General features: G+C 35.3%; 1 protein-coding gene across 7 annotated transcripts in view; it reads right to left on the reverse strand.

Moving 5' to 3' along the window:
• The window catches only part of LOC145293292 (tyrosine-protein phosphatase non-receptor type 5-like), a 360,679-nt gene that overhangs the window by 114,907 nt on the left and 227,397 nt on the right, over nt 1-18,375 (reverse strand). For all 7 annotated transcript variants that reach the window (XM_080139899.1, XM_080139904.1, XM_080139900.1 and 4 more), the window contains one exon: nt 16,394-16,477. In XM_080139899.1, the coding sequence (XP_079996025.1) occupies nt 16,394-16,477 (84 nt within the window). The remainder of the gene's footprint in view (nt 1-16,393; nt 16,478-18,375) is intronic.

An 18,375-nucleotide genomic window follows, 5' to 3' on the forward strand; every position in this document is an offset into this window, starting at 1 on the left:
ATATATCATATATATATATATATATATATATATATATATATATATATACACACAGGGTGGCCCACTTAAAAATAGTCCGATCTCTCTAATCTTTCTCTTAATGACTAACTGACACCACAAGACAAAATGCAATTCTTTTTCCAACAAGATGGCCCGACATACTACGCATCTCACGAATCACTACGACGAACTCATGACATGTTTATGGAAGAGAGAACAATAAGCAAAGGGTTATGGCCACCATGTTCCCTAGACTTGTCATCATGTGATTTTTTTATCTTTGGGTGACTTTAATGGCTCTCGCCTTGGGGAGGCCTCATATTTTGACAAGCTTCTGGGCTTAACCTTTACTCCTGATCTGAAATGGAACACATATTAAATCCGTTGCCAAGTCCGCTGGTAAAATGGTGGGATTCTTCTATCGATCTAGTAGATATCTCATTGCCGATCCAATTATATATATAATATAAATATCTATATAAGAGCCAGGTACGTCAAAGGAGGGAGTACTGTTGCCACATCTGGGCAGAAGCTGCTAGAAAGGACTTATCCTGCCTTGATAAAGTTCAAAATATACCGTAGCCTCGTAGGGGATGTCCTTTTCAACTCCCAGCAACCTCTTTAAGAAGAGATGTTGCGAGTTTGTCTCTGCTTTATCGTTATTTTCATGGCAAGTGCTCGACTGAGCTCCAATCTATGGTCCCTCTTCACCAAACTTTCACAAGAAACACCCGTCTAGCAGAAAACACTATCAATAATTTCCCTCACTCTTTATCTGTGCCTAAACCTAAACATAGATTCCATGAACAAAGCTTCTTTCTTAGAACTGCATGCCTGTGGAACTCTGTTCCGTTTCCCAGCTGACTACAATATGGTTGTCTTCAAGTCTAATGTAAACAATTTTTTGAGGAGCCGTTCCATATAAGTTAACAAATTTACCGAATTTCCATTACTAACGATTAATATATTGTCCAATTTCTACTATACACTCTTTAACCTTTATCCTCGAATGGGCTCTTAGCCTTGATAAATGGTGATGCCTATTTAAACAAAAAATAAAATAAAATAAAAAAAAAAAAATAAAAATATCCTACCAATCTCGACCAACTAAAGGAGAACATTACCAACGCTATCAGGAGAATCACCAGAAAAGATTTACAGGCAGTATCTGCAAACGTTAAACGTTCTCAGAAATGCATAGATGTCAACGGAATTTTTTATTAAAAAAACAAAAACAGCATCTTTTATAAAACAACAGCATCCTTTTATTAAAAAACAGCATCTTTTATAAGACCACAGGTAATTTAACAATAAAAGAATGTTCCTCTTTTCTACTACATTTTTTCTGGGCTACTTTTTAAGTGGGTCACCCTGTATATATATATATATATATATATATAACTACTTAATTTACTCACATAAAATTAATATACGAAAGTATACATTTATGCGTAAACTTTAAGTATTTACTTCCAAAAGTGCTCAATGCGTAGGTAGAGCTAGTTAGTAATTTATAAAATATATATGGCGATTAAGCTACACTGAATATTCCGCGTTTCATCCACTCTAGGACTCTTCAGGCTTATGCGCGAATTCTGTGGTTGTTTATCGTTTTTATATGCTCCTCTTCTATTGAGATTTTAGTTAGCCAATCAGCTTTCTAGTATCCACCGCGCCCTTCCTATCAGCCAATGGGCATGCATTTATCGGACAAAGGATCTGTTTTAAAACTAGGTTAGTGTTTTTTTGTTTGTTTATTTTTAGTTTATATATAAACATATATATGTACACATACATATATGTGTGATCGTTTATGTATATTCATGTTTATTTAATTTATTTATTTGTTTATTTTCTATTGCTTTTGTTACTTTTAAAACTAATTTGCATCGCTATCCTAGAGTAAATTGTAGCTTAATCGCCATATATATATATATATATATATATATATATATATATATATATATATATATATCTCTTTTTATTCCTGAGGATAGCGTTGACTATACGAGGTGACCACATATATAGCTGTATATATGTATGCTGGTTAAAGATTGAATCTTTACACATGAATGCCAAAGAATTTTTTAACAACAATAATTATTTGTTTTCCCCCCAAGGATTAAGTTTGTGTTGTTCTTTTATCAATTTGATAATCTCAAATAATGTTTGACAAACAAATCCCAACTTTCCTTTCACATCTTCGGTTCTTTTAACTTGGCATAGTTCAGTCAACCATTTTCTCTTTGATTTCACGCAGCTCTGCAGTTTGTTTTATGTCGCACAAGGGAATAACTGTCAGCCATTTTGTGTTTAAACAAAGTCTTTTATTTTTATGATTATTTTTCAATTCTATTCCATTTATTTATCCATCCACTTCCAATCAAATAGCAATCAGCTTCAGCGAACCAAGTAAACATTTAACTCACCTGCTTTCAGTGTTTTGTGACATGCATAGTGTCTAATGAGGCATCTTATAAATAAAGTAGTTGTACGACTGTGTGTCCAGCTAAAAATTAAAAAAAAACTACACAAAGCTGATATATTCTTTCATAACATTGCTATGGACAACTGGCTCATTTGTTATAATAGTCAGAATGTTCCCTAATGAGTGAGAATAGCTGAGCTTCAATCTATAGTCCCCTCCCCTCGACAAACTTTCACGAAAAACACTCGTCTAGCTGTAACCACTATCAATAATTTCCCACAATCTTTATCTGTGCCTAAACCTAAATGCAGATTCCATGAACAAAGCTTCTTTCTTAGAACTGTACGCCTGTAGAACTCTCTTCCGATTGCCTGCTTTCCAGCTGACTACAATCTGATTGTCTTCAAGTCCAACGTAAACAAGTTCTTAATGAGCCGTCTCCCTAAGTAATCCAATTTACAAAATTCCTACTACTTATGTTTACTACGCCATAATCGTATTGACTAATGTATACTCATTAACTCTTATTCTCAAGTGGCCTTCAGGCCTTAATAAGTGATGATTCCTGTGGAAAAAAAAAACAAAGAAAAACCCCACAAATCTATTTTCAGACCATGTATGGAATACTGTTTTCATATTTGGGCTGGTGAATCTTTGTCCCATTTCAGGGTTCTTGATAAAGTGCAGAATTTTTCTGCAACTTCTTCTCACAGACGTAATGTTGCTAATCTCAGTCTATTCTATAGATACTATGTCATGTGTTCTTCAGAATTGCCTGATCTATTCTCTGTTTCCTTTGTTCCAGTTCGTTTGACTTGCTGGTCTAGTGGTCTTCATCAAGTCACTGTCTTGATACCTTATTGTAATACAGCTTCCTATTCCAATAGCTTCTTTTCAAGATCAAGGCCCTTCTTTTTTTTTACAAAGAAGTCACCACTTATCAATGCGCGCAGGCCACTCGAGGATAAGGGTTAATAAGTGTACAGTAGTCAATTGGAAAATATTGTAGTAATCGTTAATAGTGTAAATTATGTAAATTGGATAACTTAAGGGGAACGGCTCATCAAGAACTTGTTTATGTTGGACTTGAAGACGGACATATTGCAGTTCTAAGAAAGTGGTCAATAGAAATCTCCTGTTTTTGCAACAATCATCTTTTTTCTTGTTAGTTGCTTATATCAAGTGGCTTCACCCCTTGTCTGGAATGATTTCCATAAAAAGAAATCCTACAAGGGTATTGAAGATAGGTTTCCATAACAAGATATATTCTGCAATCACATTAACATAAGTACTTAGATGAGTAAATTCCATTTTGAACAAAAATGGTACAATAATATTGCAGTTACAGAGGACGTCCATAGAATGCATGACAACAATATATAACAGGTGAGCGATACAATTGTGGAATTTCCACAGGTTCAACTAGTAGGGATAATAATACTGCCATCTCTACTATTATATAAAAGGAACTTCATGTATGTGAGTTTTGTATGGACTCTGAAACGGCTTGGCCGATTTTTATGAAATTTCACACACATGTACTTCATGTATCTGACAGTGTTCTCAGATAGGTTTTGTATTGAAATGTCCTCAATAAGTATCAATAATTGAAAAAATACGATGAAAAAAGGAACATGCGATTTTGACCAATGTTAAGATTTTATACAGCCTAACATCACAAATGCATTTGAGAAGTTTTATCACCACACAAGCTGAAAGGCCCAACATATAAAATCAACAGTAGGTTCTTTGATATGACAGGGGCACATTCGAAATGAATATTTCTGTTTAGAGCACGTAAACTTTAATTTAAGCCATTATATATAAAAATCTACACTCTTATATAAAAGTCACTTTGTGTGTGTAAGTTCTTTCTCCATAGGTTCCGAAACGGCTGAGTCTATCTTTTACAAATTTCATACAAAGCTAATTTATATGTCTGACAGTGTTCTTAGATGTATTTTATAAAGAACTTCATCCGATAAGTATCGAAAATCGAAAAAATCTGATCTTAAAAATAATATTTTTTCTCTTATAGATAAAAAAGAATAGTTTGTTACACCAACCAAGGGAAATAATAAAATCTCAGCAAATTATTTCTTCTTCTACCCCCCCCCCCGAATTTTGTCATCAGAAGATATAGCTCAGTGGTAGAGAATTTGACTGCAGATTGAATGATCCCCTGTTCAAGCCCAGGTGTACCCCACCATTTTATTTTAATTTTTTCTGATTAATGAGTTCAGTTTATGATAAAAGGAGAGGTATCATTTAAAATCGCTGCAAATCATTTCTTCGTTTGCATATTTTAAAACTAAACATTAATCAGAAATGACTTTTTTTCCAGGGCATTCATTATCAAGCCCAAATATCACTTGACATGATATTGTAAACAAACACAGAGGCATTTGATGAACAGCATTATCATTATTATTTAAAAACAAATTTTTTTCTGAATAAGTCCACCGGGCAAATTATTCCTCGTAATATATAAAAATCAATAAAGGATTGATTCTATAATAATACATCCGCAATCTGCATAAATTAAAATGTATTTAAGCGTATTGTATGACAGGGTAATGCCGAGCGTCCAGCTAGTAATTTTATAAAATCAACAGTAAATTCTCTACAGTGCAATGTACACTACAATGTATTGTGGACTAAGTCACTGCGGGGAGGCATGTGAAGCTTCCTCCTAGTGAATCACGATTGGTCCCCAACTAGAGCAGGCAATTAATCGGTTTGGTTAAAAAATGGGAGATTTCAGCGATTTTGATAACAAGAAAAATATGGGAGATTGAAACATTTGTTGATCATCATTCAATCCTGGGCAACGTTGGGTCTTCCTGCCTGTATTTTAGACAACTCGTGTTTATATTTTAAGTCTTTTTACAAATCCCTGACCGTATAACATGTAGGAAAGCTTTAACACCAATTTCAAATTGTTTAACTGTTTTACATATTATATAAAACAGTTCTTTTGTGAGAAATGCTTAGCTCTGAATATTGCTTGGCAAGTTAAAATAAAGAACAGCTTATTACCTCTACCAAAGTGCAGTTCTTATTTACTTTCATCCATGAAAAATGAATAATTATTGTATACCAATAAATGCATGGACATTTTTCCTGGATCTCAATCCAGATCAAAAAGAGATGATTTAATTATTTTGTTTTACAGCATTTTTTTTAATGCTGGATCCAGTCTATCTGAGCGGGCTTCTTGTCTGGACCAATATGACTCTCTCTCTCTCTCTCTCTCTCTCTCTCTCTTCAGATTTCCCTGTCTTACATCAGTTACCACAGATTTTCAGGATCACAGTTGGCATCAAGTGCAATTTGCTGAATGTACGTGGATCTAGGTCGTCCTATGCTCGTGCGCACATGCCGTGGAGTCCACAGCAACGCATTTCTCACCAGCTCTTGTTTGCTCCTCTGGCAGTGACCAGTAAATTGTAGATGTCACTCTCTAATTCTTGAGTGTAGTAGATATGGCAGGTAGGTTGCCATAAAGTTGCTTCTTGCCAAGATATATTTAACATTGTTCATAGATATGACAGGTAGGTTGCCATAAAGTTGCTGCTTCCTGGGGTGATCTTGTCAAGATATATTTAACATTGTTCATAGCATACATGTGTATGTGCCATCTGAATCCAGTAATTATGGAAAAATGTTTCATGCTTCAGGTTCTTTTTATTTTCAAATATTTATTCATGGCGTTTGGTTTAGTAGTTTTGTTTATGGCATATCAACCCTTTTCGGGTTATTTAATGCTGAATCCACTAATTCTGGGAAATGTTTTTATGCTTCAAGTTCTTTATATCTTCAAATATTTATTCACAGTGTTTGGTTTGGTTGTTTTGTAGAGAAAAATTGTTGTTGTTTTTGACTTTTACAGAGCATGATTGGGTTTTGTAAAGGGAAAGCAGAAGAGAAGAACCAGAGCAGAGATGAAGTTCAGTAAAAAGACTGCACAGAGATGAACTTCAGTAAAAAGACTGCACAGAGATGAACTTCAGTAAAAAGACTGCACAGAGATGAAGTTCAGTAAAAAGACTGCACAGAGATGAAGTTCAGTAAAAAGACTGCACAGAGATGAAGTTCAGTAAAAAGACTGCACAGAGATGAAGTTCAGTAAAAAGACTGCACAGAGATGAAGTTCAGTAAAAAGACTGCACAGAGATGAAGTTCAGTAAAAAGACTGCACAGAGATGAACTTCAGTAAAAAGACTGCACAGAGATGAAGTTCAGTAAAAAGACTGCACAGAGATGAACTTCAGTAAAAAGACTGCACAGAGATGAACTTCAGTAAAAAGACTGCACAGAGATGAAGTTCAGTAAAAAGACTGCACAGAGATGAAGTTCAGTAAAAAGACTGCACAGAGATGAAGTTCAGTAAAAAGACTGCACAGAGATGAAGTTCAGTAAAAAGACTGCACAGAGATGAAGTTCAGTAAAAAGACTGCACAGAGATGAAGTTCAGTAAAAAGACTGCACAGAGATGAAGTTCAGTAAAAAGACTGCACAGAGATGAAGCTCAGTAAAAAGACTGCACAGAGATGAAGTTCAGTAAAAAGACTGCACAGAGATGAAGTTCAGTAAAAAGACTGCACAGAGATGAAGTTCAGTAAAAAGACTGCACAGAGATGAAGTTCAGTAAAAAGACTGCACAGAGATGAAGTTCAGTAAAAAGACTGCACAGAGATGAAGTTCAGTAAAAAGACTGCACAGAGATGAAGTTCAGTAAAAAGACTGCACAGAGATGAAGTTCAGTAAAAAGACTGCACAGAGATGAAGTTCAGTAAAAAGACTGCACAGAGATGAAGCTCAGTAAAAAGACTGCACAGAGATGAAGTTCAGTAAAAAGACTGCACAGAGATGAAGTTCAGTAAAAAGACTGCACAGAGATGAAGTTCAGTAAAAAGACTGCACAGAGATGAACTTCAGTAAAAAGACTGCACAGAGATGAACTTCAGTAAAAAGACTGCACAGAGATGAACTTCAGTAAAAAGACTGCACAGAGATGAACTTCAGTAAAAAGACTGCACAGAGATAGACTTCAGTAAAAAGACTGCACAGAGATGAACTTCAGTAAAAAGACTGCACAGACATTAAGTTCAGTAAAAAGACTGCACAGAGATGAAGTTCAGTAAAAAGACTGCACAGAGATGAAGTTCAGTAAAAAGACTGCACAGAGATGAAGTTCAGTAAAAAGACTGCACAGAGATGAAGTTCAGTAAAAAGACCCGACAGAGATGAACTTCAGTAAAAAGACTGCACAGAGATGAAGTTCAGTAAAAAGACTACAGAGATGAAGTTCAGTAAAAAGACTGCACAGAGATGAAGTTCAGTAAAAAGACTGCACAGAGATGAAGCTCAGTAAAAAGACTGCACAGAGATGAAGCTCAGTAAAAAGACTGCACAGAGATGAAGTTCAGTAAAAAGACTGCACAGAGATGAAGTTCAGTAAAAAGACTGCACAGAGATGAAGTTCAGTAAAAAGACTGCACAGAGATGAAGTTCAGTAAAAAGACTGCACAGAGATGAAGTTCAGTAAAAAGACTGCACAGAGATGAAGTTCAGTAAAAAGACTGCACAGAGATGAAGTTCAGTAAAAAGACTGCACAGAGATGAAGTTCAGTAAAAAGACTGCACAGAGATGAAGTTCAGTAAAAAGACTGCACAGAGATGAACTTCAGTAAAAAGACTGCACAGAGATGAAGTTCTGTAAAAAGACTGCACAGAGATGAAGTTCAGTAAAAAGACTGCACAGAGATGAAGTTCAGTAAAAAGACTGCACAGAGATGAAGTTCAGTAAAAAGACTGCACAGAGATGAAGTTCAGTAAAAAGACTGCACAGAGATGAAGTTCAGTAAAAAGACTGCACAGAGATGAAGTTCAGTAAAAAGATTGCACAGAGATGAACTTCAGTAAAAAGACTGCACAGAGATGAAGTTCAGTAAAAAGACTGCACAGAGATGAACTTCAGTAAAAAGACTGCACAGAGATGAAGTTCAGTAAAAAGACTGCACAGAGATGAAGTTCAGTAAAAAGACTGCACAGAGATGAAGTTCAGTAAAAAGACTGCACAGAGATGAACTTCAGTAAAAAGACTGCACAGAGATGAAGTTCAGTAAAAAGACTGCACAGAGATGAACTTCAGTAAAAAGACTGCACAGAGATGAAGTTCAGTAAAAAGACTGCACAGAGATGAAGTTCAGTAAAAAGACTGCACAGAGATGAACTTCAGTAAAAAGACTGCACAGAGATGAAGTTCAGTAAAAAGACTGCACAGAGATGAACTTCAGTAAAAAGACTGCACAGAGATGAAGTTCAGTAAAAAGACTGCACAGAGATGAAGTTCAGTAAAAAGACTGCACAGAGATGAACTTCAGTAAAAAGACTGCACAGAGATGAACTTCAGTAAAAAGACTGCACAGAGATGAACTTCAGTAAAAAGACTGCACAGAGATAGACTTCAGTAAAAAGACTGCACAGAGATGAACTTCAGTAAAAAGACTGCACAGACATTAAGTTCAGTAAAAAGACTGCACAGAGATGAAGTTCAGTAAAAAGACTGCACAGAGATGAAGTTCAGTAAAAAGACTGCACAGAGATGAACTTCAGTAAAAAGACTGCACAGAGATGAAGTTCAGTAAAAAGACCCGACAGAGATGAAGTTCAGTAAAAAGACTGCACAGAGATGAAGTTCAGTAAAAAGACTACAGAGATGAAGTTCAGTAAAAAGACTGCACAGAGATGAAGTTCAGTAAAAAGACTGCACAGAGATGAAGCTCAGTAAAAAGACTGCACAGAGATGAAGCTCAGTAAAAAGACTGCACAGAGATGAAGTTCAGTAAAAAGACTGCACAGAGATGAAGTTCAGTAAAAAGACGGCACAGAGATGAAGTTCAGTAAAAAGACTGCACAGAGATGAAGTTCAGTAAAAAGACTGCACAGAGATGAAGTTCAGTAAAAAGACTGCACAGAGATGAAGTTCAGTAAAAAGACTGCACAGAGATGAAGTTCAGTAAAAAGACTGCACAGAGATGAAGTTCAGTAAAAAGACTGCACAGAGATGAAGTTCAGTAAAAAGACTGCACAGAGATGAACTTCAGTAAAAAGACTGCACAGAGATGAAGTTCTGTAAAAAGACTGCACAGAGATGAAGTTCAGTAAAAAGACTGCACAGAGATGAAGTTCAGTAAAAAGACTGCACAGAGATGAAGTTCAGTAAAAAGACTGCACAGAGATGAAGTTCAGTAAAAAGACTGCACAGAGATGAAGTTCAGTAAAAAGACTGCACAGAGATGAAGTTCAGTAAAAAGACTGCACAGAGATGAAGTTCAGTAAAAAGACTGCACAGAGATGAAGTTCAGTAAAAAGACTGCACAGAGATGAACTTCAGTAAAAAGACTGCACAGAGATGAAGTTCTGTAAAAAGACTGCACAGAGATGAAGTTCAGTAAAAAGACTGCACAGAGATGAAGTTCAGTAAAAAGACTGCACAGAGATGAAGTTCAGTAAAAAGACTGCACAGAGATGAAGTTCAGTAAAAAGACTGCACAGAGATGAAGTTCAGTAAAAAGACTGCACAGAGATGAAGTTCAGTAAAAAGATTGCACAGAGATGAACTTCAGTAAAAAGACTGCACAGAGATGAAGTTCAGTAAAAAGACTGCACAGAGATGAACTTCAGTAAAAAGACTGCACAGAGATGAAGTTCAGTAAAAAGACTGCACAGAGATGAAGTTCAGTAAAAAGACTGCACAGAGATGAAGTTCAGTAAAAAGACTGCACAGAGATGAACTTCAGTAAAAAGACTGCACAGAGATGAAGTTCAGTAAAAAGACTGCACAGAGATGAACTTCAGTAAAAAGACTGCACAGAGATGAAGTTCAGTAAAAAGACTGCACAGAGATGAAGTTCAGTAAAAAGACTGCACAGAGATGAACTTCAGTAAAAAGACTGCACAGAGATGAAGTTCAGTAAAAAGACTGCACAGAGATGAACTTCAGTAAAAAGACTGCACAGAGATGAAGTTCAGTAAAAAGACTGCACAGAGATGAAGTTCAGTAAAAAGACTGCACAGAGATGAACTTCAGTAAAAAGACTGCACAGAGATGAACTTCAGTAAAAAGACTGCACAGAGATGAACTTCAGTAAAAAGACTGCACAGAGATAGACTTCAGTAAAAAGACTGCACAGAGATGAACTTCAGTAAAAAGACTGCACAGACATTAAGTTCAGTAAAAAGACTGCACAGAGATGAAGTTCAGTAAAAAGACTGCACAGAGATGAAGTTCAGTAAAAAGACTGCACAGAGATGAACTTCAGTAAAAAGACTGCACAGAGATGAAGTTCAGTAAAAAGACCCGACAGAGATGAAGTTCAGTAAAAAGACTGCACAGAGATGAAGTTCAGTAAAAAGACTACAGAGATGAAGTTCAGTAAAAAGACTGCACAGAGATGAAGTTCAGTAAAAAGACTGCACAGAGATGAAGCTCAGTAAAAAGACTGCACAGAGATGAAGCTCAGTAAAAAGACTGCACAGAGATGAAGTTCAGTAAAAAGACTGCACAGAGATGAAGTTCAGTAAAAAGACTGCACAGAGATGAAGTTCAGTAAAAAGACTGCACAGAGATGAAGTTCAGTAAAAAGACTGCACAGAGATGAAGTTCAGTAAAAAGACTGCACAGAGATGAAGTTCAGTAAAAAGACTGCACAGAGATGAAGTTCAGTAAAAAGACTGCACAGAGATGAAGTTCAGTAAAAAGACTGCACAGAGATGAAGTTCAGTAAAAAGACTGCACAGAGATGAACTTCAGTAAAAAGACTGCACAGAGATGAAGTTCTGTAAAAAGACTGCACAGAGATGAAGTTCAGTAAAAAGACTGCACAGAGATGAAGTTCAGTAAAAAGACTGCACAGAGATGAAGTTCAGTAAAAAGACTGCACAGAGATGAAGTTCAGTAAAAAGACTGCACAGAGATGAAGTTCAGTAAAAAGACTGCACAGAGATGAAGTTCAGTAAAAAGATTGCACAGAGATGAACTTCAGTAAAAAGACTGCACAGAGATGAAGTTCAGTAAAAAGACTGCACAGAGATGAACTTCAGTAAAAAGACTGCACAGAGATGAAGTTCAGTAAAAAGACTGCACAGAGATGAAGTTCAGTAAAAAGACTGCACAGAGATGAAGTTCAGTAAAAAGACTGCACAGAGATGAAGTTCAGTAAAAAGACTGCACAGAGATGAACTTCAGTAAAAAGACTGCACAGAGATGAAGTTCAGTAAAAAGACTGCACAGAGATGAAGTTCAGTAAAAAGACTGCACAGAGATGAAGTTCAGTAAAAAGACTGCACAGAGATGAAGTTCAGTAAAAAGACTGCACAGAGATGAAGTTCAGTAAAAAGACTGCACAGAGATGAAGTTCAGTAAAAAGACTGCACAGAGATGAAGTTCAGTAAAAAGACTGCACAGAGATGAACTTCAGTAAAAAGACTGCACAGAGATGAAGTTCAGTAAAAAGACTGCACAGAGATGAAGTTCAGTAAAAAGACTGCACAGAGATGAAGCTCAGTAAAAATACTGCACAGAGATGAAGTTCAGTAAAAAGACTGCACAGAGATGAAGTTCAGTAAAAAGACTGCACAGAGATGAAGTTCAGTAAAAAGACTGCACAGAGATGAAGTTCAGTAAAAAGACTGCACAGAGATGAAGTTCAGTAAAAAGACTGCACAGAGATGAACTTCAGTAAAAAGACTGCACAGAGATGAAGTTCAGTAAAAAGACTGCACAGAGATGAAGTTCAGTAAAAAGACTGCACAGAGATGAACTTCAGTAAAAAGACTGCACAGAGATGAACTTCAGTAAAAAGACTGCACAGAGATGAACTTCAGTAAAAAGACCCGACAGAGATGAACTTCAGTAAAAAGACTGCACAGAGATGAAGTTCAGTAGAAAGACTACAGAGATGAAGTTCAGTAAAAAGACTGCACAGAGATGAAGTTCAGTAAAAAGACTGCACAGAGATGAAGTTCAGTAAAAAGACTGCACAGAGATGAAGTTCAGTAAAAAGACTGCACAGAGATGAAGTTCAGTAAAAAGACTGCACAGAGATGAAGTTCAGTAAAAAGACTGCACAGAGATGAAGTTCAGTAAAAAGACTGCACAGAGATGAACTTCAGTAAAAAGACTGCACAGAGATGAAGTTCAGTAAAAAGACTGCACAGAGATGAACTTCAGTAAAAAGACTGCACAGAGATGAAGTTCAGTAAAAAGACTGCACAGAGATGAACTTCAGTAAAAAGACTGCACAGAGATGAACTTCAGTAAAAAGACTGCACAGAGATGAACTTCAGTAAAAAGACTGCACAGAGATGAAGTTCAGTAAAAAGACTGCACAGAGATGAACTTCAGTAAAAAGACTGCACAGAGATGAACTTCAGTAAAAAGACTGCACAGAGATGAACTTCAGTAAAAAGACTGCACAGAGATGAACTTCAGTAAAAAGACTGCACAGAGATGAACTTCAGTAAAAAGACTGCACAGAGATGAACTTCAGTAAAAAGACTGCACAGAGATGAAGTTCAGTAAAAAGACTGCACAGAGATGAAGTTCAGTAAAAAGACTGCACTGAGATGAAGTTCAGTAAAAAGACTGCACAGAGATGAAGTTCAGTAAAAAGACTGCACAGAGATGAACTTCAGTAAAAAGACTGCACAGAGATGAAGTTCAGTAAAAAGACTGCACAGAGATGAACTTCAGTAAAAAGACTGCACAGAGATGAAGTTCAGTAAAAAGACTGCACAGAGATGAACTTCAGTAAAAAGACTGCACAGAGATGAACTTCAGTAAAAAGACTGCACAGAGATGAACTTCAGTAAAAAGACTGCACAGAGATGAACTTCAGTAAAAAGACTGCACAGAGATGAACTTCAGTAAAAAGACTGCACAGAGATGAAGTTCAGTAAAAAGACTGCACAGAGATGAACTTCAGTAAAAAGACTGCACAGAATCTATGTTAAGCGGGTAGCAGAGGACTCACAATGCACCCATGAATACCAGTGATGAAGAATAGAGCGAGAGGATGTGAAAGAAACAGGAGTATCTGTGAGACTAACACAACGAGATAATGATGGTGAATCAATGAAATAAATGAATTATAGTTGAGGTTGACCCAAAGATTCCCTTCTAGAAATGTAGAGGAGAGCACTGTTGCATCACTTACACTTAATCTTTCCAGTAATAATAATGAATGTTTAGCAAGCAGGCATAAGTTATCATTTTCTTTGATCTTTGGTATGACTATCCAAAGACTGAACCCTGATCTCCTGGCCCATTAGTGAACACTAACCATTATGCCAAATGGTTGGGCTATATGTTAAAGATTTTATTTTATTTCATTTCACTGTTTGGTGCTTTGACGATGTTTCTGTATGTTAGTGTTGTAATATTGTTTACCAACTTGGAATTTTATGGGATGATTTTCTTTTTACTGTCATATAATTAATTCAGTGTTTCCTGGCTAAACATGTTTGGTAGAAAGTGACTGATATTCAAATGTAAACAAGTGAAACATGCATGGTCCCCCGTGAGTGCACAGTGAATGAGGCATAAAAAAATGACTAAGTTCAGCATTGCCCCCCCTCCCCCATTTAGCCCCAAAAGTCCTCAAGGGGCGTCAAATCCTGGTGAAAATGAACAAACAGTGCAGTTTTAGGCCTTAACATATGTAAATTTGAGTTCTGCACTATGGAAAAAAAGAAATGTCTAAGTCCATCATTTGCCCCCCCCCCATTTAGCCTCCAAAGTCCCCAAGGCCTTAACATATTTAAATTAAAAACTGCTAAATAGACACACACAGAAAATTTTGGACAAATATGGTAAAATAGTCCCAGAAATGGAGTGTTTTTATTAGCCCTAAAAGAGCCCCTGGGACACACCCAAGAGTTATCGTGAAGTATAGACAAACAAAATTATATAGAAATCAGTTAGTTACAACTTTTCAGAAAGTTTTATAAAAATCGAAGGCATCAATTTTTTTTAATAAGCACAAAAGTGTTAATTTTAGCCATTTTAACTCGAAAAGCACCCTTAGGAGAACAACTGGAGTTTTCCCAGAAAATCCGTTCTGTTACTTTTTTACTCATATCATGTTTAATGTTTGTGCAAAATTTAAAAAAATTCCAAGACGTTGTTATTGAGAAAAGTGTGGACAGACGAGCAGGCGAACGGACAAGGGTGAATTTACAGGTCCATCCTCCTTTTGTTAGGGGACCAAAAAATATGTCCATAATTAATTGCAAATAAGTATTAATAATAATAATAATAAAGAAAGAAAAAAAAAACTATTGACACATACTTAGGTTTCCTAAAACCAAACAAGCACGCAAATATATATATTATTCCTTAATTGGCTTTCATTTTTTGAAATGAGCATTATATATATTAATTTATTTTATTTCGGACTATTATTCTCATCTTTATTAGTTGTTTTTGTTTTTTTTAATCTTTTATTGGATTGTTTATTCACAACGTTTCATATGGAAGATCAGATAATAAATTCGTATGGAAGATCAGATAATAAATTTGTATGGAAGATCAGATAATAAATTCGTATGGAAGATCAGATAATAAATAAACGTGGATTTATAAGATCAAAGAATCCAACCTTGACCGCCCTTCAAGGCCCGTGGCGTAGTTGATAGAGACGTTGAATCTCTACAGTTCCAGATGAACATTGTCTGAAGATAGCGGTTTCAATCCACCCAAAGCGTGCCAGAGGTTAATTGGCCAAAAATGTGGTGAGACGACAACAACTACGGATGGCAGTGATGGCTGAGAATGCAGTTAGGAGATTCGAAGTTCCTATCCGTCGCGGTTACCACCTGACGAAGGCCAGAGGAATTAGTTGGCCGAAACGTTGTGAATAAACAATCCAATAAAAGATTAAAAAAAACACAAAAAAACAACAACTAATAAAGATGAGACTAGTAGTCCGAAATAAAAATAAATTAATATAAGCACGCAAATGTCAATAAACAAGAAGAGATATACGTCAACAACAATAACAGAAGTTTTATTACTTTTATAATTTCTGCAAAACACTTTGTATAAAATTATTAACAACACTGGAAATAATAGGGTGAAATATTAAATAAAAATTCTTGTTTGTGTGAAAATTCTTGCTCATTTATTTTTGTCACAAGTTGTGAAAATGCACTCAGATACTTTATTTACTGTATATGGTCGACTGGGAAAGGTTTGTTTATATTGACTTTGATTTTGTCAGTTTTCCAACAAATCAGCAACCTTTTTGGTTATTCAATGCTGTACTGCATTACTTATTAAACCTAATCCATAGAACATTATCTGCTATTTTACTATAGAGTGTGCGGCTATGAAATCCTTCCCCATCTCTCATATTCTTCTGAACTTGCACCTTCTGACTATTATTTAACTTCGTAGTAAGCAGCTCACACTCCCAGTATCGGGTTCTGTTGTTTGTCTTTTTTCTTTTATTAATGTCCATGAATGGTATGATTTTGAAGGCCTAGGCTATGGTAGAAGACTCGCAGACAGTGTTCACAGAGAAGGATAGGAGGAACGAGTTGTTCACTCCAATCTCTTCTCCTTTGTCTTATCTATTCATTTATACATGATCACAAATAATATCTCCTTTACATCCAAGTGGCAATGTACCTTGTTTAGCATGAAAAAGAGTAAAAAACAAAAACATTTTGCCAATGTATTTTTTTTTAAACTAATGAAAATGTAACAATAACACTTTATATACCAAAGAGTTGCACCTGTTTATGGAGTTATTTAAAAGGAAAAATCAAAGATCAATATATCCTAAGAATTGATGGTTGAACAAGACAAAAAACATCTACAATTTCAGATTTGATTCAGTAGATAAAGGGTCATAAGGTCAAAAGTTCGCACACATGCATCAAAATATAACCTACCTTTCTTTTGGTGGGGTTCCTTCCCAACGAGGCAGTTCAGGAGATGGGTTGAGGTCCAGAGTCAGGGAAGCACTGGAACCTCTCCTAAAAAAAATGTAAAAATAAAATTAGAGATTTTTTTTCTTGATGTAAACGTTGTGTCGATTTGAATTCGAAGCTGTAAGTTTAAGACGCCAATACAACATAGAAATATTTTTTAAATTAATATTTGTTTATTCAAAATGAACTTTCTTTTGGTGGTATAACGCCATCTTCACGCATAGAAACAGTTTGTGTTATTTTTCTTTTTCCTTCAACCTTGGTGGGCTGTCACTAGAAAAATAAAGTCCATATGATGTTTAAGGGTGATTTGTTTTTTTCAAATGTTCTAATCGGGAGAATTTTCGTGGCTCGTTTGAAATGAAATAGAAATTTTTATTCTCATTGTAATTGTTATATTAATTTGAAACAGAATTCGTAAATTTAATCAATCAGAGTGATTTTAAAAAAATATTTATTTACTTCAAATTAAGTAAGTTTTGCCGATATGATGTCATCTTCAAGCATAACAACAGTAGTTATTAATGGAAGGGCACTCGGCATTACCTGGGTGGAAGGATAACCTAAAATAAGCATTCCAAATATTATATGCCATATATCTGGCTAAAACAAAACATTAATTCACGTGTATAGGCATATGTAAAATATTTAGTATCAACGTATTCTCCCTACGAAAAGAAAAAGAAATGGAATACATATATATATATTGCTTGGCCTTTTGGTCAAGATCAAAGTGTAGTATCTGTTCTTCAGATGCTACACTTCATTTTCTTGTTCTCTTTCGGCGGAGGAGAAATCCTTCACGACTGAGACAATTTTTATTTTTGTACCTTTTCTCCACGTTAAAAAACGACCCTGGTGTCTAACTCTGTCCCGTGGGGAGGCATAGTAAATAGGTACATATATATATATATATCATAATTTCTGGAGATGTATACAGATGTAGAAAGACCTCTACCTGTGTTTTTTCGATTTCTCAAAAGCCTTTGATAAAGTAAGACATAAGTGATGTTACTAGTCACCCTATTTTATCGGTATTTCCATTGTAGGTACTCAACTGAGCCTCAAACTCTGGTCCATGACCTTCTTCAGTAAACGTTCATCTTGGTTCCAAAGAACTTTCCTTTCTTTTTCTGTGTACCTAAAATCAAACAGAACTTCTGGCAGCCTTAGCAAAAAAATGGATGTAAGTCTTCTATTTGACATCTAGAGTCTAGCTATGAAAATGTTATTTCGAACTTGAGCATGACAAACTAACAGATAGATGGATCCTTTTATGAAAATAGTTGGACACATTTAAAATGATCTATGCAAATGTAGCAAATCAATAAAGAGTAAGCTGATATAACGGACTTACTCATTGTGTACCGCTTTGTGGCAGGTATGACCTCCAGAATCATGACATGTACTTCTGTAACATAATTTTGCTAATAAAACATGTTAACATTTTTGCTAACTATACCACTGTTTTTGTCTTGATTATTATTGGCCTGCAAAGCTATAACACAAATAAAAATGCTATTTTAAACTTAAGTGTCACAGATTTAATGACAAACAGATTTTTTTAACTCAACATTTCCTATCAAAATTTGATAGCATTTTTAGATGTTTTGTTAAAATTCTTTTCACTCATCTTGTTTATTTTTTGAGCCATGAAAAAGTTTGATTGATTAATTTTTTTCATTATTTTTTTTTTAAATTCACAACTTATTTTTCTAAATAAGCCAATGTTTTTTTTGTTTTATTTAAATAAGATAAATATTTGCTTCAATTAAGCTCAACTACGTGTGCGAAGGTGTGTGGATTAATGCATTTCTACTGAATTTTGTTTCAAGGGAATAATCTATTTCTCATACCAAATTGAACAAAGTCACATGACTAATTCTAAGTGATTGCCTATACCTTTCCTATTTACTCTTGACAAGCCAATTTTAAATGGAAAA

The sequence above is a fragment of the Euprymna scolopes genome, chromosome 14, assembly GCF_053919585.1.
Source record: "Euprymna scolopes isolate OS-2025 chromosome 14, ASM5391958v1, whole genome shotgun sequence".
Lineage (NCBI taxonomy): Eukaryota > Metazoa > Mollusca > Cephalopoda > Sepiida > Sepiolidae > Euprymna > Euprymna scolopes.